Genomic DNA, 21,123 nt, shown 5'->3' on the forward strand with positions numbered 1-21,123 from the left:
GGAGCTGCAAAAGGCACTGAGGGCCTGGGTGAAAGGTAAGGAGGCTGAGGGGCACACAGAAGAGGAGGATGAGGATGGGGAGATGCAGAGTATTCACAGTGGTGTAGTGGATGTATCTGTTATGCCTGGGGGGAGGGTCTCCAGGGCAGGTAGCAGTGTGTCATCCAAAGGTCTGACCCCTAAAGAGTTGCAGGACAGACAGGCAGAGAGGGTTCACCAGTTGGAGATGGAGAAGCTTAGGATGAAAATGGAGAGGGAAATGGAGGAGAGGAGGATGACCATGGAAGAGAAGAAGATGCTTTTGGCTCATGAGCTTAGTTTGAGGGAACTAGATCAGAGGAGCCAGTATAGTAGAGATGGTGGCAGCAATACCGCAGTACAGCCTGAGAGGAGGGTGCACATTCCTAAAGACCTAGTAAAGGATTATATGAGGGAGGATGAGATATATCTGTGGTTTAAGGGGTATGAGTCTGCTCTCCACATGAATCTGGTCCCTGAAGCACATGGGGGTGGGGGGGGGGGGGCTGTGGAAGCACTTTGAGATAGAGGGGAGGGATACTCTGACATCCCTAGGGGATCCTCAGGAGCTCACTTACTCTATCATGAAGGACGTCCTACTCATAAGGTATGGTATCACCCTGAGCAGTATAAGGACAAGTTTAGGTCCTACAAAAAGAAGGAATCCCAAACACGGTTGGAATGTGTTGACTCTTTTTGCAGGTCACTGGATGGTTGAGTGAAGGGCAGTAAGGAAACAACTTTTGAGGTGCTGTTCAATTTGACTGCTTGGGAGCATTGGTATAGTCTTTGTTTTCCAGAGCTACACCAGCACCTGCTTGACAGCAAGCTGACTGACCCCAAGAAGCTTGCAAAGGAAGCGGACCGCTGGGGGGGGGGCACCAAGGTCCAGCAGAGGTATGGGGGAGACCACACCAAGGGTGGGCAGGGTCCCTCTCAGAAGAATAAGGGGGTAGGTGTAAACAGGGGGAGTTTGCTAAAGGGCGCCAACCTAGTTCCCAGGGTAAGGATTTCCAGCCCCCAGTTGAAAAGAAGCCTTGGTTTTACAAAGGGAAACCTGCAAGAGACGGTCCTGCAAATGTTATGCATGTGACCAGGTGGGTCATGTGAGGAGGGACCCCAAATGTCTCAAGTGGACACAGGCACCCACTGGTACTCAGTCACATGGTTGGGCCAGTGTAGCACTCAAGGAGGAGTTGGTCCCAGGGAGTTGGGAGCCAGCTCAGATGACCCTTGTCTCACTAGGGGACAGTGAGATGGTCCAGAGAACCTTTGTGCCTGAGAACACTAAGAAGTACAGGCAGTGGGTGACCATCAATGGACAGAGGGTGGAGGCTCTGAGAGACACATTAACCAGTGTGACTACTGTGAGACATCACCTGGTGTCTGAAGAGCTGATAAATCTCCATGTATTTCACCAAGTAGTTGCAGTAGACAATTCAGAGCGCTTGTGCAGAGTGTCGCAGGTTCCCTTTGAATGGAGGGGGAATCTCAAGTAACTTGAGAGTAACTGTGAGTCCAACCAATACTGTACATTGTCTGCTTGGCAATGACCTGGAGGATTCCCCTTGGAAGGATGTAGAACGCAGGCCTCACTTGGAGATGTTGGGTCTGCCTGGGTGGGTGTGTGTGTCGACCCGGTCAATGGTAGCCCGTCAGGGTGATCAGGAGACCCTGGAGCCTGAAATAGTAGCCTGATTGTCTGCCAGAAGAAGGAAAGGTAAGGGGTGCAGGAAACCTGCTCCAAAAGTTCCCACGGTCCAGAAGGAGGCTGAACCTGAGGAGGAAGCCCTGGAGCCTACAGGGGAACAGGTGGATGAACTGAGGGAGTTGCCTGAGCTGATGCAGTGGCAGCAGGAGGGGGGACCCACTAGGGAAGCATTCTGTGAGGCACAGAAGACATGCCCTATTCTGGATGGTTTGCAGCAGCATGCTGCCGACCAGGCATCTGGCAAAGAGTCTGGTTCACACATGATCTACTGGGAGGATGGCCTCCTGAACAGTGAGCCTAAGGTTGCTGAGCCTGGGTTAGCCCTTGTGCTGGTAGTACCCCAGTGCTTCAGAGCCTTCCTACTGGGTCTGGCTCATGATGTGCCTTTAGCTTGTCATTTGGGGCAGGACAAGACCTTTGAACAGCTTGTCACCCACTTTTACTGGCCCCAAATGCGCAGGCACTCAGATGCACATTGTAGGTCTTGCCAAACTTGTCAGGCAAGTGGCAAGGGGGGGGGAATGTAAGTGTGATCGGGCCGTCCCGATCACGTCCCCGACAGCGTCAGTCACTTCCGTGTCGGGCAAACCCGACACGTCACTTCTGCGTTCCCATGTTGCCATGGGAACGCTCTCGGAACCAATGCCGCGTTTCCCTGGGAACAGGGAAACGCTCAAGGACTTCCGGGCCGGCGAGGTTAAGAGGGACGTGGTGCGCGGAGACGGGGCGAAGGGAGTGGAAGGAGAGAGCGAGACGGAGCCTGAAGCAACGGAGCAGAGTGTCGGGACAGAGGAGGCGATAGCAGAAGCCAGACGCGAGGAGAAGGAGACCACCCACGGAGGAGCACCGGAGTCGGGAAGCCCAGGAACCAGCCACGACCCAGGAGGGTCGTGGCTTACAAAGGTACGGTCCCTCCTGGGGACAAGAGAGTTTAGAGCCAGGAAGTCACTGGGGAAGGGAACTGGGGAGGTGTGAGTGGAGAAAAGGGAAACTGGCTATTGGTTAACCGGGCGCACAGTGTGTCATATAAAAACGTCCACACTATCGCGTATGCAGTGCACGGGTGTATCCTCACTCTATCCTTATCACCCTACTTACCTTTCCCCTTTCCTATTGGAAAAACAACCCCAGACATAATTCTTTACTTACCTTGGCATTCTTCTATTTTTCTTGCCGGTAATCTACTGGAGCCACCCGAGGTACCCAGGATCCACCGACCTAGGAGGCAAGAAGAAGGAGAAAGGCAAAGTTAGAAGAAAAGAAGAACCCAGCCTTAAGGCCCTAGAAAAAACTGTAATCTTTTGTGAACCAAAGACAAGAAAAGGGAAACCTACAATAAAAACCTTATTTACTGCAATACCCGCTCTGTCTTGTTTATACCGTTCAGCCTGCCACAGTAAGGTTCCTTTGAAAGGGTTGGTATTGACATTGTGGCAGCTCTGGATCGCAAGACAACCATGGGCAACAGGTTCATTCTGGTCTTGGTGGACCATGCCACCCGGTACCCAGAAGCCATTCCTTTGAGGTAAGTCACCTCCCCTGTGGTGGGACATGCTTTGATAGGGGGTTTTAACTGCATGGGGTTCCCCAAGGAGGTGGTATCTGATAGGGGTACCAACTTCATATCAACCTATATGAAGTCTCTGTGGAAGAAGTTTGGGGTGACCTATAAGTTCACCACTCCTTACCACTCCCAAAGTAACGGTCTGGTTGAGAGATTCAGCCACACCTTGAAAGGCATGATCATGGGCCTGTCGAAGCCCTTGAGCTTTAAGTGGAATGTCCTCTTGCCATGCCGTCTGTTCACCTACAGGGCGGTGCCTCAAAAAGGTCTTGGATTTAGCCCTTTCGAGTTACTTTATGGCCACCCTGTCAGGGTACCTTTGAGTCTGTTTAGGGAAGGCTTGGAGAAAGCCTCCAGTAAGCCCTCCCAAGATGTATTAAGTTACATGCTGGCTTTTTGGAACCTAACAGCTTGCTTCAAGAAGCTCGCCCAAGAGAACCTGGAAGCAAGCCAGGAAGATATGAAGCGTTAGTACGACCAGAATACCACTCTGGTTGAGTACCAGCCTGGCCAAAAGGTTTGGGTGATGACCCCATGGGAGCCTAGGGCTCTACAAGATAAGTGGACTGGGCCATTTGAGATAGTGGAGCACAAGAGTGATGTCCCCTATCTGTTGAACTTGCGGACTCCCAGGAACCCTTTTAGGTCCTACATGTCAATCGCCTCAAGCCTCATTTTGAAAGGACAGAGGTAACAATGCCCTTGGCAACAGATGATAGGGTGGAGGAAGAGAGTGAGCCTCTTCCTGATCTCCTGTCCGTCAAAGAGAAAGATGGTTCAGTGGAGGGTGTGAACCTCTCCCCCTCCCTTACACCAATGCAACAGAGGGACTGTTGCCAACTGTTGGGACAGTTTGACCTTCTATTTTCCTTTATCCCAAGGGTCACTCATTTGTGTACGCATAGTGTGGACACCGGGGACAATCCTCCTGTTAACCATAAGGTTTACAGAGTAACTGACAAGGTCAGGGCCAACATTAAGGATGAGGTATCCAAAATATTAGCTCTTGGGGTTATTGAGTTCTCCAGTAGCCCTTGGGCCAGCACTGTGAATTTGTTCCCAAAATCTGCTGCTCCTGGTGCCACTCCAGAACTCAGGTTCTATGTGAATTACTGGGGACTCAATGCGGTCACTAAGACTATCACACACCCCATACCCCAAGCTGATGAACTCATTGACCAGTTAGGGGCTGTCAAATACCCCAGCACGTTTGACTTAATATCTGGATATTGGCAGATTGCCCTGACTGAAGGGGCAAAGGAGAGGTCTGCAGTCTCCACCCCAGATGGACACTACCAATTTAGGGTGATGCCCTTTGTGATGAAGAATGCCCCTGCCACCTTTCAGAGGTTGGTCAACCAGGTGTTGGCTGGACTGGATGATTTCAGTGCCGTCTACCTGGATGACATTGTTGTATTCAGCTCCACTTGGGAGGAACACTTGCAGCACCTCTGCAAAATGTTGGAGGCCCTGCAGAAGGCAGGCGTCACTATTAAGGCTAGCAAGTGCCAAATAGAGTAGGGAGTGGCCAGGTGACCCCTCTACAGCCACAAATTGACACCATTCTGGCTTGGGAGCCTCCCAAGACCCACACTGAGGTAAGAGCCTTTTTAGGTCTCACAGGATACTATAGGAGGTTTGTCAAGGGGTATGGCACTATTGTTTCTCCCTTGACTGAGTTAGCCTCCAAAAAAGCAGCCCAGAAAGGTGATCTGGACTGAGTCTTGCCAGACAGCTTTTGATGCCCTGAAGGCAGCCATGTGCAAGGTACCAGTGCTGAAGGCACCTGACTTCTCCAAATAATTTGTCGTGCAGACTGATGCTTCAGAGCATGGTGTAGAAGCAGTGTTATCTCAGCTAAATGAAGAGGGCCTAGACCAACCTATAGCCTTCATTAGTAGGAGGTTAGTTCTCCGGGAACGTAGGTGGAGTGCAATTGAGCGTGAGGCTTTTGCTGTGGTCTGGGCGCTGAAGAAGCTAAGACCCTACTTGTTTGGGACTCACTTCCGGGTTCAGAACGACCACAGGCCCCTCAGATGGTTAAGGCAGATGAGGGGTGAGAAGCCAAAAAAGTTGAGGTGGTCCATCTCCCTACAGGGAATGGACTTTACAGTGGAACACCGCCCTGGCACCGACCACGCCAATGCTGATGGTGTGTCCAGATTCTTCCGCCTTAGTGATGAGAACTCCCATGAGGTAGGGTAGTTCTCTCCACTTACAGCTGGGGGGGACATGTGTTAGACCTGGCATCCTTGGCATGGTCTCCCCTGTCTTTTTTTTGCCTCTGCTTACCATGTTTTGACTGTGTGCTGGACTCTGTTTTGCTGATTTTGGTCCTTTGGGCACTTTACCACTGCTGACCAGTGCTAAAGTGGAAGTGCTCCTGTGTAAAATGTATGTGTGATTGGCTTTCCATGTTTGGCTTATATGATTTACTAGTAAGTCCCTAGTAAAGTGCACTAGAGGTGCCCAGGGCTTGTAAATCAAATGCTACTAGTGGGCCTGCAGCACTGGTTGTACCCCCTCATTAGAAGCCCTGTAAACATGGCTCAGACCTGCCACTGTAGTGTCTGTGTGTGCAGTTTTAACCTGCCAATTCGGCTTGGCAAGAGTATACACTTGCGAGGCCTGAATCCTACCTTTTTATATATGTAAGGCACCCCTAAGTTAGGGCCTAGGTAGCCCCATGGGCAGGCTGCAGTGTGTGTTAAAGGTGAGACATGTACTGATGTGTTTTACATGTCCTAACAGTGAAATACTGCTAAATTTGGTTTTCACTGTTGCATGGCCTATCTCTCTGACAGGTTAACATGGGGGCTGCCTTTAAATATCTTTTAAATACAGTTTCCCTTTGAGGGCTGATAGAAATGTGGAGTTTGGTGTCTCTGAACTCACAATTTAAAAATACATCTTTCGGTAAAGTTGTTTTTGAAATTGTCAGTTTGAAAATGCCACTTTTAGAAAGTGGGCATTTTCTTGCTTCAACCATTCTGTGACTCTGTCTCTTTGTGGATGCCCTGTCTGGGTCAGACTGACAGTTGGGTTGTTTGTGAATCTCCTCTAGACAGTGACACAAAGGGAGCTGGGGTGTAGCCTGCATATCCTGATGACCCATTGGAACTGGAGTGAAGGGAGGAGTGGTCACTTACACCTGAATGGGCTGTGCCTGCCCTCACAAAAAGCAGTCTCCATCCCCCCTGGTGTGTGTCTGGAGCCAGGCCTGGGCAAGGCAGGATCCTGTGAAAAGCAGAGACTTTTCTTTGAAGTTTGCCTACTTCAAAGGCAGAAAGTAGTAGACCCAAAACCCCAGACTTTAGATTTCTTCAAGATCACTTTTGGATTCACGAAGAACCTATGCCAAGCAGAAGCGCTGAAGAGCTGAGGAGAAGTACTGCCCCTGCCTGTGATTGTGCTTTGTTGGGCTATCCTGCAGTTGCTGCTTCTGCCTGTGAAAGGGGACAAAGAATGGACTTTGTGGTGCATTCCTGCTTGAGAAGACTTTCCAAGGGTTGGGTTTGAACTGAGCTTGCCTCGTGTTTTGAAGTCTCAGGACCATCAAAGTTTTCCTCTGCCAGCACCTGGACTCTCTGCTGAGACTCCTGCCCTGCCAAGTGGTGCCCTATCCAGTTCCTGGGCCCTTGAAAGGTGGAGTTGGCAGAACAAGAACTAAAATCCACGCACAGAACGCCATGTGGGGACATTTTCGGAGCACCATCTGCATCGCGGCAGACAAACGACGCGCCACCGGCTTCACGGCTGAAATCAACGCTCCACCTGCATCGCGGCTGGGATATCAACGCTTCGCGGCTGGGGAAACGAAGTGCCACACCCGCTTGCAGCTGCTGATAATGATGCAAACCCTATGCAGTGCAGTTTTCTAACACTGTGCAACCGGATTTCTCACGCATCGTCCCTGGGTGTCGTCATCGTGAACCTGCGCATATCGGAGGTGCCCTGTGTGGAAATCGACACATCCCTCTCTTGCGAGGGAGAAAAGTGATGCATCACTTACCTGACCGGAGAAGAAACGATGCACGGCCTCACTTGCGAGTAAGGAATCGATGCATCGCTGACTTTTCCAACACACGCTCGCCCATGCTGCTTTATTTTTTATGCAAACCAGGTACTTTGTGTAAAATCAACATTTCCTTTGTTTTCTATGGAGTAAGACTTGTTCTTTTGAAAACTCATATCTTGACTTGTGTGTTTTGGTCTTGTTTGATTTAGATAAATATTGCCTGTTTTTCTAAACTGGTGTTGTGTCCATTTTGTAGTGTTTTCACTGTATTACTGTGTGTGTTGGTACAAATATTTAAATATTTACACATTGCTTCTGGGATAAGCCTTCCTGCTCGTGCCAAGCTACCAAGGAGGTGAGTGTGGGTTAGTTAACCAGGTATGTTTCTCCTTTGCCCTGACTAGAGTGAGGGTCCTGGCTTGGACAGGGTGTAACCTGACTGCCAACCAAAGACCCCATTTCTAATAAGTTCCATCCTCTAAACCAGACCCTGCATGCAAAGGGGAGTGAGGGTCACCTTGAGCATCTACACCCGCTCTCTTCTGGAGTACTGTCAGCCAGAACTCCTTGGCTGTGCAAAAGAACTATGTATCAACCAATCACAAAGGACTTCACTGCAGAAGGCTGGTCCTGCATCTATTTGGGGTTCTCCCTAAAATAAAGTTCATGAGAGGGAGGTGGGACTTTCAGGTAGGGCCATTGCTACATTAGGTCCATTGTAAGCCGCTGTCTTACAGGTGCCAACACAAGACTCAACAAGAAGGCACCAAATTGTGATAAATACATAAACAGAGGGCCGATATATAGTTCAGCGGATGGGTTACTCCGTCACAACATGACAGACATACCATCCACCTTACTACAAGTGCATTATATCCTATGGCACTTTTAATAAACCATCTGTCAAACTCTAAATCAGTCTCTTAGTCTTGTTGCAAGTGAGAGGACAGCACCCAAACAAGTCATTTTGACTTAGGATTCTGAAACTTTTTGTGCCAAAGCAGCATTTAGGGCTACATGGTGCCCGAGAGCCACGTGCAATGAGTCCACTTGAGGTGAATGGATGTGCAGGAGTAGCTGGAACTTATCTGACTTGTTCCTGTAGAAGCTTTTGGTGAGCAAGTCTTCCCTCAGTTTTAACCAAGATATTCAAAGAGAAAAATTACATTATTAGATTTTTTTTATTTGTTTACATTGTAATTTTATCAGTTATCCATGATTAGAATTTGTATAGCTGCTTATAACAGCTAAAAATTAAGAAAGAACATTATGGGCCTCATTACATCGTTGACCGCCAGGGTTGAAGTGGCGATCGTACCGCCAACAGGCTGGCGGTACAAATTGACATATTTTGCCCGCAGCAGTTGCACCGCGGTCACACCGCCGGGACCGGTGGTTTACCGCCATGGTTGTCCCAGGGGTCTGAATCTGCCAGGGCAGCGCTGCTTGCAGCACTGCCCTTGGGATTTTGACTCCCCTTCCCACCAGCCTGTCCATGGGGAAAGGCTGGCGGAAAGGGAAAGGGGAGTCGCGGGGCCCCTGGGGGCCCCTGCACTGCCCATGCAATTTGCATGGGCAGTGCAGGGGCCCCAAGGCACAGCCCCGTCACAATTTTCACTGTCTGCCTGGCAGACAGTAAAAAACGCGACGGGTGCTGCAGCACCCGCCGCACCGCCACATTGCCGCCAGCTCCATTAGGAGCCGGCTGCAATGTTACGGCTGACATCCCCGCTGGGCCGGCGGGTATGTCCAAATACAGCCGCATGGGTCAACCTTGGCGGTCGGCCTCGTCCGACCGCCAAGGTTGTAATGAGGGCCTATATGCCATTCTTACGTTTTACTCCTTGATTTAGTGTGGATTGTAACTAGGACTTCTGTGTATTAGACTCGAGTATATATTTGAGGTAAACAACGGTCATATGTAGGTTTTATAGGAATGAAATGTGTAAAACAGGCGTTTTGCTTAAGTGTGCATCAATGCGAAACCCCTCTGCATTCTAAGATGTGTCTGCTTCACAGCACCTCGTTGTCTCTCCTTTTCCAGATCCAGCTCTACGAATCCTTCCGCAATGATCGACGCTCTTACCTGGTCCTGGAACTCGCTTCGCAGGGGGACCTGCTCGAGTACATCAACAACGTCTCGAGCCGCAGGGTCTACCCGGGGCTGGAGGAGGCCGATGCCAAGCGGCTCTTCCGGCAGCTCATCAACGCTGTGTCGCACTGCCACAGCAAGGGCATCGTGCACAGGTGAGCGCACGCAGGTGAGCGCGCGCCAGCCGGACGTCGCGCGGCCTGCACCGCGGGCCAGGTATTCATGGCATCACCACCTGCAGGAAAAGGTCCACTTTCAAGTTCCTGTTGAGTCTAAAAATGTATGCATTAGAAAAGCCAATAAACCACAGAAGAAAAGAGTGAAGGGGTCCCATTACAATATGTGATAGAGTCAAGGATTAGGCCGAGCACACATTCATGCCCCAATACAGAAACTTCTAGAGTCTTCTAGATACATCTGCAGAGACTTATTATGTTACAAGTAGGTGCAGGTATGAGCTCTTGGGAGACATAACAGACCGCCTTCAGAAAGCACGATTTATACTCAAACACCTAAAATCCTTGACTCGTGTTGTGGGCCCTTCGTGTCTCATTTCAGTTAACACTTCTGGTAAATAGTCATCATGGCCGGAAAAACATAGCAGCCACGGGCCACTATGGGCGAGCAGTTACATAGGATAACGTGTTTACTTTCAGGGCCACAAAAGACTGCAGGGGTGGGAAGTCAGATCACAACAAATGGCTTCAAACTGAATATGTTGCTCGGGGAGGGTGAGGCCAGAGGGTTCTTCTGGCAGATCACCAACGCCATGGAGCAACAACAACAGCGTTGTGCGTGAGGGGGAGAAGTGGGGAGATGGCAGCCCCAGTGCTCCAGTAACACCGCCCTGGGTAGCTGCTTAAAGAAATGCCCAATTGAAGCCTCAAGATGTAATGTCGGAGGAAGCACCCAAGGCACAGTGAAGAATCCTATATCTAGATGCATTCTAATACATTCCACCCACTGGCTGTCTGCTGGCCTTGGCAGCATGCAGGAGATGTTTGGAGAAATAAAACTAAATCTTCAAGTTGGCACCTGCAACAAGAGGCATCATTTTTAAAGCAAAACCAGTTGGACTGTCTGAGTAGATCAGGTTAAGTGTAAAACACTCATACCCATGTAACGCCCCCTTGACGCAAAGTGGTGTAAAACAGCACAAAGCACTGCACCGAGGAAGGGACACCTTTCCAGCCCAAAATACATTTAACGGTTTGACATGTTTAGGGATAACCACTATTGTGACCATCCGCTGGTCTTCCGGGAGGGTTCCCTCATCTCTTGCTGTTTGTAACTTCTGTGAAAGGTGCTCTCCAATCTTAACCGCCAGGCATATATATAATTCTGCTGGCTGACCCTTCGGCCTCGCTACCTTCCCGGACTGCAGTACTCGAACAGCCCTGGTTAATTCTTCCACCGTAAAATCTTGTTCTAAAGTCATGTGGTCCTCTTCCGTAAGCGTTTGGAGCGTGATATCACGCAGGAAGTCGTCACAGTCCTCTCTCGGCATAGTGGAGGAGAGGGTATATATTGTGTCATAATAAGTCGCAAAGGTGTCGGCTGTAGCCACCCCCATGGTTTGCGATTTTCCCTCCTGGTCTCGGATCTCAAGAACCCAGTTTTGACCTTCGGCCCACCTATCCAGCCACGCGAGCAACTTAGTGGCCTTGTCTCCAATGCCATGGGATGCTAGTGCATGACCGCGTGCCTTATTTTCAGCCCATTCCCTAAGTTTGTGCTGCTTAATGCACAATATGTGCTGCAGCTGCACCGGGCCTGACCCTCCGGTCGCAAGGGGGGCACCAAGGGATACGTAATCTTTCTCCAAGGGCTGACATTTCAGCCACTTCTCCTTCTATGAGCCCCCAATTAGCGCTTGTCTTTGGCCTTGTAGAACTGTCTTAAACTCCTCCCACAGTACCACGGTTGATTCCACCGATCCTATGTTGTCTTGAAAATACTGATCTACTTTATTGCGTATTTTTTCCCTGAATGCCTTGTCCCTCAGGAACCAAGGGTCCACTCTGAGGGGCAAGCCATCAAGGCCAGCAAGATGGCTTCCACTGGGGTGTGATCTGAGATCCCCCACGCCTTGAGGACAGCGGCGCTGAAATTACTGATTGAGAATGTTTGTGTTTGGGTGAAGAGGTAGTCTAGTCGCGTCAGGCTACCAAGTGCTGCTGATATGTGTGTTTATTGTTGCGTTGTGGGGTTGTGTGCCCGCCAGAGGTCAATCGACCTCATGGCTTTGAGGAAGTCTCTTAATGGGCCTGTTGTTCTCGCTATTGCCATTCTATTTCTACCACCCAAATCTGGGTCTAGCATGTCATTGATAGCTCCCCCTAGGACCAACAGCCCAGTTGAGAGTTCAAGGAGTGCGGCTCCTAGTGCTGCAAGGGTTTGTGTGTGTATTCTGGGGGTATATAGAGAGGTCAAAAGTTGAGGACAGGTCCTTCCTAGCTCACCGTCAGTGCAACATATCTGCCCAGGGGGTCTGCCCAAATCTGTGCAGGGATAAAGGGAACAGTTGTTTTGCAAAGTATACCCGCCTCCCTAGAATCGGTTGTATAGCCTGCATGAGCCAACAGATTTATTGAGGGCCCTGTAGTGATTCCCTTTAAGGTGTGTTTCTTGCAGCAGGATCAGGACTGGGGCATTCCTCTGTAGGTACTGGAGTACCACTGTGCGTTTAAGCTTACTTCCTCGACCATTAACATTCCATGTCCATATTTTCAAGGCATTACGTTTCTCGGTTCCCATGTGCGTTGGTATGGAGTGATCTTAATAACCAACCGTATTACTCCCAGTCCTCGTGTTCCCTGCCTCACATTTTCTAGCCCCACCCTGATAAGATCCTGTAGCTGTATAGTAATTGAGCATGTTAACAACTCCAAAACAAAGTTGACAAGCAATACCAATAATCTCAAACTGGTGACCCCCTCTCCCCTAACCAGCAACCCTACTATATAGGCTCAGAACTGCCACCTCCCCAGCCTGCAGAGCGCCTGTCGCCCAAAGTGTTGCATATAGTGAACTAAAACCAAACTATGGGGAGGTTAGCAGCACCTCAACTAGCCATCGGATTTTACTGCTGTTAATACTGGCTCACCCCTTTTTCCTCCTTTAGGTATTTACAGTACCTGAGACATCACACTAACTGTGCGCCAACTGCCTGTCTTGAAACTGGCGAGTCTCTTCCGGAGCACCCTCACTTCAAGGTAGGGTCCAGGCTCACCTGGAATGAGGGAGTGATCCTGTTGCTCACACCCGCTCTCACGCCACCTGTTCCTACATCCACCCATTTAGGCCCGGTTCATGAGGCCTCCGTATCATGGCTTTCCAGTACGACAACTGTGCTTTCTTGCGACTCGCCTGCAGAATTGCTCCTGTTTCTGCCCATCCTGATAGCGTTGGTGTGTTGTCTTCCCAGTGTCTGCCAGCCCTCTAGCCACTCCCAGGAAGTGCCAGCCAGGTCTTGCCTTCCATTAGCACTTGTAATTTGGCTGGGTAGAGTATCATATATTTGAGGTCACGTGCCCTGAGTTCTTTCTTGGCTGATTCAAAACTACGTCGTTGACGTTGAACCTGTAAAGTGAAGTCTGGAAAAAGGTGGATGGTAGTATTCTCGTATTTAAGGTCCCCATGGGCACGTGCCGCCTGGAGTATCGCGTCACTATCGTGGTAATTGGATATTCAGAGTATTATGGTTCTCGTGGGAGTCCCTGGTTGCGGTGAAGGTATTGGTGCCCCGTGCACCCATTCCACTGAAAAGAACTTGGAAAGTCTCTTGGGGCGAAGGATGTTGATGATAAGAACTTCAAGGAAAGGGTCCACACATTGGCCCTCAGCACCCTCCGGAACCCCCCATCACCTGGATGTTATTGCGTCTCGCCCTGCACTCCTAGTCCTCCAGTTCAGCCACCATGGCTACAGTTTGTTGGATGAGGGACTGCACCTGGGATTCTAGTCTCTTAGTGGTGGATTGAAGGTGAACTATGTGGGCCTCCACTGTTGTCATTTTATCACTTATCTTATGGACGTCTGCTCAAAGTAAGGCAACATCAATGGTGACTATGTCCAGCTTGAGTTCTAGGGTGCCCTTTAGGTCTTTGCTTGCCACCATTATGGTGCCCAATGAAGGCTCCCCCATCGGTGCCGGCTTCCCCCCGGCCATCCTCTCAGGACCGCATAGTTATCCACTTTATTGGCTTGGGGGGCAGTATTCCACCTGGGTTTTCCCATGGTGCAGTCTCCACTTCAGCTATGACACTACTAAAGGCAGTTATGAGGATCATGCCCCGTTCAACCAATCTCCTGGTTGTATCAATGGAATACAGCAGCCATGGATAATACAGAGTTCAGCAGTCAGCTTCAGTTCCTCAATTGTATGCAGTGTACTTTGGTTTGTTCTCTAGTTTCTGCAGTTGCAGTTATACAGGGTAACTTCAGTCATGTCTCAGCCTGGGGGAAGGGGAGGGTGCCCCAACCGGGGGAGCAACCCGCCTTCAGCTAACCGGTTCAATGTTTTAGAGTCCCACTGTTTTTAAGTAGTATGATGCCCCCTCCCCCCCAGCCAGTCTGTAGTTGGGAGAGAGGAGAAAAATTCAGGTCTCTATATCTCACCCAGGGCCCAGGCCTAGTCTCAGTCTGCCTCTGCTGAATTATCAATCAGCCCAATGGGGGTACTCACTTCCCGGTGTTAGAATGTCTCCTGGATGGCAGGCCAGGAGTAGTGCAGGCCCGCTGCCTGGGCTGTAATTGTGCTTCTTTGGTCGGGCCCTCTCACTTTGCTGGGCCTCTAAGCTGCACCCATGGCACCCCGACTGTGCAAGAGCAGGGTAGGCCCCGCAGCGCAGGCCTCGGAGCTCTCCTCACCTCCGAATAGCTTTACAGGCCTCGGGCGTCTACAAGGCCAGATTGGCCTCTGGTTTTCTCCACTACTAGTCTCTCGACTGCGGCTCGCCTCTCCGTTACACCAAAGCCGTCAATCTCTAGGAAGGATTGGGGGGCACTCTGGGAGGGCTCTGTCTAGCAGTTTGTTCCCCCAGCACCCATCACCATGCGGCCCAGGACTCCTTCGGCTGGCTCGGCTCATCCGATTCCTCAGTACCTCGGCAGGGACGTAGGCCAACAGACGTCTGTCTCCATGTTCTCCGGTTGTTCCACGTTGTGCCGATTGCCTCAGGTAACGGAGGTTGTCACAGATTTTGGGGATTTGAAATGGCCGCCGCCGCAGAGCCCACTCAATGTGTGGCCATCTCGGCACCTGCCAAGCCATGCCCTGCCTCTAAATTACACCAGATTTCTTTTGTGGCAAGCTATCAGAGGGTAAGTACAGATTAAGTTAGTGACTTTTGTGGTTCACCCTGACAAGCATTGTGGTTGTTGCCTCCCCACCCACCCTCAACCTATAACCAAAATTCTTACAATGATCCTCAGGCCTCCACTTGTGTCAATGGGCAGGGTACAGGATGGTAATCCATGATAGGGTCACAGATTGGGATCCTTAACTTGTGGAAAGAGAAGAGAGGAGACAGGGTATTAGTCCATGATAGGTCCTCTAATCAGAATAGACCTCGGTCCTTAAATCATGGACAAAGAAAGAAACAGGGATAATCCCTTATAGGTCCCAGTTAGGGTTAAGGCTCAGTTCTTCACTTGTGGAGAGGGAACAAGATAGGATGTTAACCCTTGATAAACCTCCAGATTGGGCCAGGCCTCAGTCCTTCACTCGTGGAACAGGACGGAGGGTGGGGTGTTAACTCCTGATAGATCCCAGATCACAATGGGGCTCAGCCCCCCCACTTCTTGAAATAGATAGAGTACAGGGAGTTAATCCCCAACAGGTTTCCAGATCAGGAGATACCTCAGTCCTCCACTTGTGGAAAGGTTCAGGGGAAAGGGTGTTAATCCCTGATTAGTTCCCAGATCAGCACAGGCCTCAGTTCTTCACTTATGGAAAGGAACAAGGCCCCTAGGGTCCCTGATGCTAAAGCCTCTGCTGAACATTTGTCTATGAACCGTGACTTTATTGGCAACAAGGTTTCAGTTGCCAGTTGGCAATTGCTACTTTTCTGATTCTTTTTTTCTGGCTCCCTGTCATCAGCAACCCTGCCAAGTGTCATGCATCAGCGTAACAGCAAGTGAGAGCATCACATGCCTTGCATGATATCCATGAGATAGCATCAGCGCATGACCAGCGGTTAGGCATCTCTTTGAGAGAGACAAAGACCACCGAAAGAAGAGCAAAACCATTTCACTGATGCCAGTTCCATACGGGGCAGAGTAACAATTATGTGTCCTGTATACTGACCTGACAGAGGTAGGGTGCTGGGTTAGTGCACACCCTAGGTCAGTGGTCTTCAAACTTTTCAGTGCCGCGCCCCCCCAGTTGAAAAATAAAAATCATTGGGCCCCCCTCAGAATTTTTCACAATTATTTTAGAAAGATGGCAATGTTTAAATAGGTCTAAACCTATATAAACATTGCAATTCGGTACCGTTACCTTTTTAAAACTGCAATAACATGCTTCTGCTTGAAACAAAGGCATGTTATCTGTATAATATTTATTTTGCCCAGAGTTTGGCGCTCCCCCTGGGATCACTTGAGGCCCCCCAAGCGGGGCCCGCCCCCCAGTTTGAAGACCTCTGCCCTAGGTGTACCCTCCAGCAATTGGTGAACCCAGGAATAGTAGTGCTTGATTCCATTCTGCTGTAAGGCAGAAGAAAGTAATTTCTAGTTGCCATGAAATTTAAAGAGTAGTTTGCAGTTTGCAGACCGCGTGGACTTCCGGAAGAGCTGCAGCTTCAGGGAGTATAACTTAGGGCTTCTTATGTGGTGGTGTTCCTGTACCAGCAGCAGGGGTGAGGCATATAGTAGGCAGGTTTTTGATTCTTCAGCACAGAGGAGGGTTTCTCCCTAGGTCTCATCTTTACCTGCACTTAAAGTTAAAAATGCTTCTGAATCTTATCTGCATGGGGCTTCACCCAAGTGCTGCAAAGAGACTGCTGAATATTCATGGACCATGTATCATCTTCTGTCTGAGTCATGTGGGCACCCAGATGTACAGTTGGCCGCTGTAGACACAGGAATAAAGACCGACAGGTGCCCTATTCCATGTTCATCTAAGTAATCAGACCTGTAGATGTCTTGTCTCTTGTAGATACAAGTACCAAGACCTACAGGTATCCTGTTATTGATGCAGGTTTACATACCACCAAATGCCCTGTCCCCTGTACATATAGGTTCCCAGAACAACAGATAAACTGTCTCTTAGGTTTTCCTACCTTCAGATGCCTGTCTCTTGTATATACAGGTTTTCATTCCTGCAGAAGTCCAGGCGTACCAGCAGTTGTCCTCCTTTCTATTCATACAGGTTTCCATACCTTCATACCTGTAGATGCCCCGTCTCTGGTACATATAGGTATCCATAACTTCAGGCTCTCTCTCTCCTGCACATACAGGTACTACAGATGGAGAATACACTGTCTTTGGTACATACAGGTTTTCATACCTAAAGAGATGCACTGTTCCCTTACATACAGGTTTTCATTCCTGCAGATGTGTTTTCTCCTATAAAAGAACCCAGACCTGCAGAGGTCCTTTCTCCTGTACGGAGGGGTTTTTCATTCCTGTAGGTGCCTTGTCTTCTGTACAATCAGGTATCTAGTCCAGCAGGGGCCATCTCTTCTGTCTTATTTACTGCCCGTGTTGGACAACACTTGTCACTAGCCTCGCTTTGTTGTTACTCAGAGTGAAGGTGCTCACTGTGAAATGTTGTGAAATGTGGTATGCATTAATGTACACTTCTTTTCTTCAATTCAGGGACCTGAAGTGTGAAAACATCTTGCTTGATGATCGCGGATTTGTTAAGCTGACAGGTGAGATATCACTGATAGGTTTTACTTGTTGTGATGCAAGATGGTGTGTGGGAAATATGCAGACACCTTGCCCTGCTAGGACAGGGTTTATTCCAAATTAGATACATAGATGAGCGACCCCCCACCAGGAGCAGACGTAACTTCGAGCTCAGCTCTGATGACACTGGCTACTTGTCTGCCAAGGAGCCCTCATCACATCAGTGTTCCATGACATCACATGCTGTCCTGACCCACCTCCTTCCTTACAAAACAAAAAGGAAAAACACTCACAAACACCACACCACCAAACAAAAGGAAGAATCACAAAAATAACAACAAAATATCCTAAGTTATACCAACCTCAACATCCAGTAAGACACAGCTAAAAATATGAACATCCACAAAAACCACGACCTCAAACCTACTGCAACCACCAAACGTCTAACAATTCCAGATAAATATGTCTACACAAACACCTGCCCAGAAACATTACACCACGTGTTCCCCTTTCTCAAAAACCAAAACGTGTGGACTAGTCACATATGCAGAAAAACACTAAAATCTATGAATGCCACCAAAACACTTGCCAAAAATATGTAGCACCTACTGAAGGTATCTTGAATTCATTTTTTGCTGTGAATGTCACAAAGTATTCTGCACACTTCTCAGTAAATAACACATAGTTTTTTTTAACTGGTGCTCACCTACTCAGGGTATATTCTACACTTCTCAGTAAATGTCACAGGGTCTTTTTCAAGCAATACTCACCCACTCATGATATCTTGCACTGCAGCTGCCACTGAACAGGGGTGGCAGGGCGGGACAGAGCACAAAGGGACGGGGAGGGGGGGGTGAAAAAATAAATAAATAAATTTAAAAATACAAAAAAAAAAAAAAAAAACACTTACCTTCGAGTGGAGACGCGTTCATCTCCCCTCTGTCCTCTTCCTCTTCCTGGCTGCACAGGCTCCCAGCCAATCACGACGCTGCTGAAAGCCGCTCAGACTGGCAATGGGAGCCTGTGCATGTTCTCTACGCGGCTGAGCTATACAGCTGGGTAAAGAACATGCAGAGTGTGCATGTGTTTTTGGCCAGCCAAATACAGCTGCGCACATGCGCACATAGCCCTCCTCGGGCCCCCTCCCTCCAGTCCAGCCCCGCCCTACAAGGAAAAATAAAATTATAATAACGTAATGTATGTACTATCATTTTATTTTTCCTTTTTGGATAAACCAGTGGGGTGACGCTCCTCCGCTATGCCCCTGCTTGCACTCTCCCACCGTAAGTGCCACAGGGTATCGTTCAACCCATGCTCACCCACTCATGGTACCCCACTATTTCTAAAAGATGTTCCCTCACTTTGATTCACTTGCATTTTCTATGACAATCACTGCTTCCTTTTCAGTCAAGCCCTTCCCCAGGCTCTGCTTTAAAAAAAAATATTTTAGGTATCAGTGCAGGAACTCAGTGTAGGAACCTGGCCTGGTGTGTGGTGAGCACCTATGGTGTTATCACCTTATACCAGGTCCAGGTATCCCCTATTAGTGAGGTGTAGACAGTGTCAAGGAAGCCAGGCTCTCTAGAGGTAACTGTGGATGAGCAGCCAAGGCTTATCTAGGAGACATGCAAAGCTTATGCAATACCACTATAGTCACACAGCACTTACACACATGAAAGAACCACACAGTGTTACAAAATAAAGGTACTTTATTATACTAACACAAATACTAACATACTGTATAGGCAATACTACCCTAGGAGGTGAGTAAACACACTATTTTATACACATTAGAAGTCAGTGATTAGCATAGAAAGCATTACCAAATAGTAAAACAATAGAAAATAGTGAAGGCCCTAGGGGGAGACAAAACCATATACTAAGTAAGTGGAATGTGATAAGAAGTCCCCCACCTCAGAAAGTGGAATCTGAAGAGGGGAGTTGGAGGAACTAGGAACCCCAAAAGATAAGTACCAGGATGCCCCCCAGCAACTAGGAGAGAAAAGGTAAGTACCTGTTTTTCCCCAAACCCACAGGAGAACTTTGGAAAAGGACTGTGCAAGACCCAGGGAAGAGTAGAAGAAACCAAAGGTGGATCCTGACAGAGGAGTGTAGGAGGCTGGCCTGGCTTGTAGTGGGTACCAGAGGTACTTACACCTTGTGCCAGGTCCAGTTATCCCTTATTAGTGTAGAAGAGGTGTTTCTAGCAGCTTAGGCTGATAGAAGGTAGCTATGGCAATGCAGCTTAGGCTGAACTAGGAGACATGTAAAGCTCCTACTATACCACTGATGTCAAATGCACAATATCATAATAAACACAATACACAGAAGTACTAAAAATAAAGGTACTTTATTTTTATGACAATATGCCAAAAGTATCTCAGTGAGTACCCTCAGTTTGAGGATACGTTATATACACAAGATATATGTACACAAACCAAAATTATGCAGGTAATAGCAAGAAAAGTAATGCAAGCAGTGTAAAGTTACAATAGATTGCAATAGGAGCACATAGGTATAGGGGCAACACAAACCATATACTCCAAAAGTGAAATGCGAACCACGAATGGACCCCAAACCTATGTGAGCTTGTAGAGGGTCGCTGGGACTGTAAGAAAACAGTGAGGGTTAGAAAAATAGCCCACCCCAAGACCCTAAAAGTTAGGTGTAAAGTGCACCTACTACCCCCAGAGAGCACAGAAGTCGTGATAGGGGGATTCTGTAGGAAGAACAAACACCAGCAATGCAACAACAGTGGATTTCCGGACCTGAGTACCTGTAAGACAAGGGGACCAAGTCCAATAGTCGCGACAGTGTCGAGAGTGGGCAGGAGCCCAGGAAATGCCAGCTGAGGGTGCAAGGAAGCTGCCACTGGATGGAAGAAGCTTGGAGCACCCGCAGAAGTACCTGAACAGGCACTTGGAAGAAGAGTGAACCGGAGTCCATGCAAAGTCACAAAAGGGAGCCCTGTGACGTCGGAGGACAACTCAGAAGGTTGTGCACTGCAGGTTAGAGTGTCGGGGACCCAGGCTTGGCTGTGCATGAAGGAAATCCTGGAAGAGTGCACAGGAGCCGCAGCAGCTGCAAATCACGCGGTACCCAGCAATGCAGTCTAGCGTGGGGAGGCAAGGACTTACCTCCACTAAACTTAGTCTGAAGAGTCACTGGACTGTGGGAGTCACTTGGACAGAGTTGCTGAGTTCCAGGGACCACGCTCGTCATGGTGAGAGGGGACCCAGAGGACCGGTGATGCTGTCCAGGGCTGCCTGGACCCCAGGAGGGCAGAAACCTGTCTGAGGGGTTGGCAGCAGCAGCAGCTGCAGTGGAGACCCTGGAAAGGCAGTTTGGCAGTACCTGGGTTCTGTGCTAGAGACCCGGGGGATCATGGAATTGTCCCCCCAATGCCAGAATGGCATTGGGCTGACAATTCCATGATCTTAGACATGTTACATGGCCATGTTCGGAGTTACCATTGTGACGCTGTACATAGGTAGTGACCTATGTGTAGTGCACACGTGTAATGGTGTCCCCGCACTCACAAAGTCCGGGGAATTTGCCCTGCACGATGTGGGGGCACCTTGGCTAGTGCCAGGGTGCCCACACACTAAGTAACTTTGCACCCAACCTTCACCAAGTGAAGGTGAGACATATAGGTGACTTATAAGTTACTTAAGTGCAGTGGTAAATGGCTGTGAAATAACGTAGACGTTATTTCACTCAGGCTGCACTGGCAGGCCTGTGTAAGAATTGTCAGAGCTCCCTATGGGTGGCAAAAGAAATGCTGCAGCCCATAGGGATCTCCTGGAACCCCAATACCCTGGGTACCTCAGTACCATATACTAGGGAATTATATGGGTGTAGCAGTA

At 49.1% G+C, this 21,123-nt stretch overlaps 1 protein-coding gene across 2 annotated transcripts in view; it reads left to right on the forward strand.

The window, feature by feature from the left end:
* Window positions 1–21,123, forward strand: part of LOC138282966 (testis-specific serine/threonine-protein kinase 1-like) — a 230,417-nt gene that overhangs the window by 85,995 nt on the left and 123,299 nt on the right. The window contains exons 3-4 of one of the 2 annotated variants that reach the window (XM_069221044.1): window positions 9,356–9,558; window positions 17,225–17,280. Coding sequence is in view for 1 of the 2 variants with exons in the window: in XM_069221042.1 (XP_069077143.1) it covers window positions 17,225–17,280 (56 nt within the window). In the remaining variant the exon portion in view is untranslated. The remainder of the gene's footprint in view (window positions 1–9,355; window positions 9,559–17,224; window positions 17,281–21,123) is intronic. The other variant, XM_069221042.1, reaches the window with a different exon arrangement.

This window comes from Pleurodeles waltl, chromosome 2_2 (genome assembly GCF_031143425.1).
Source record: "Pleurodeles waltl isolate 20211129_DDA chromosome 2_2, aPleWal1.hap1.20221129, whole genome shotgun sequence".
NCBI classification, from domain to species: Eukaryota; Metazoa; Chordata; class Amphibia; order Caudata; family Salamandridae; genus Pleurodeles; species Pleurodeles waltl.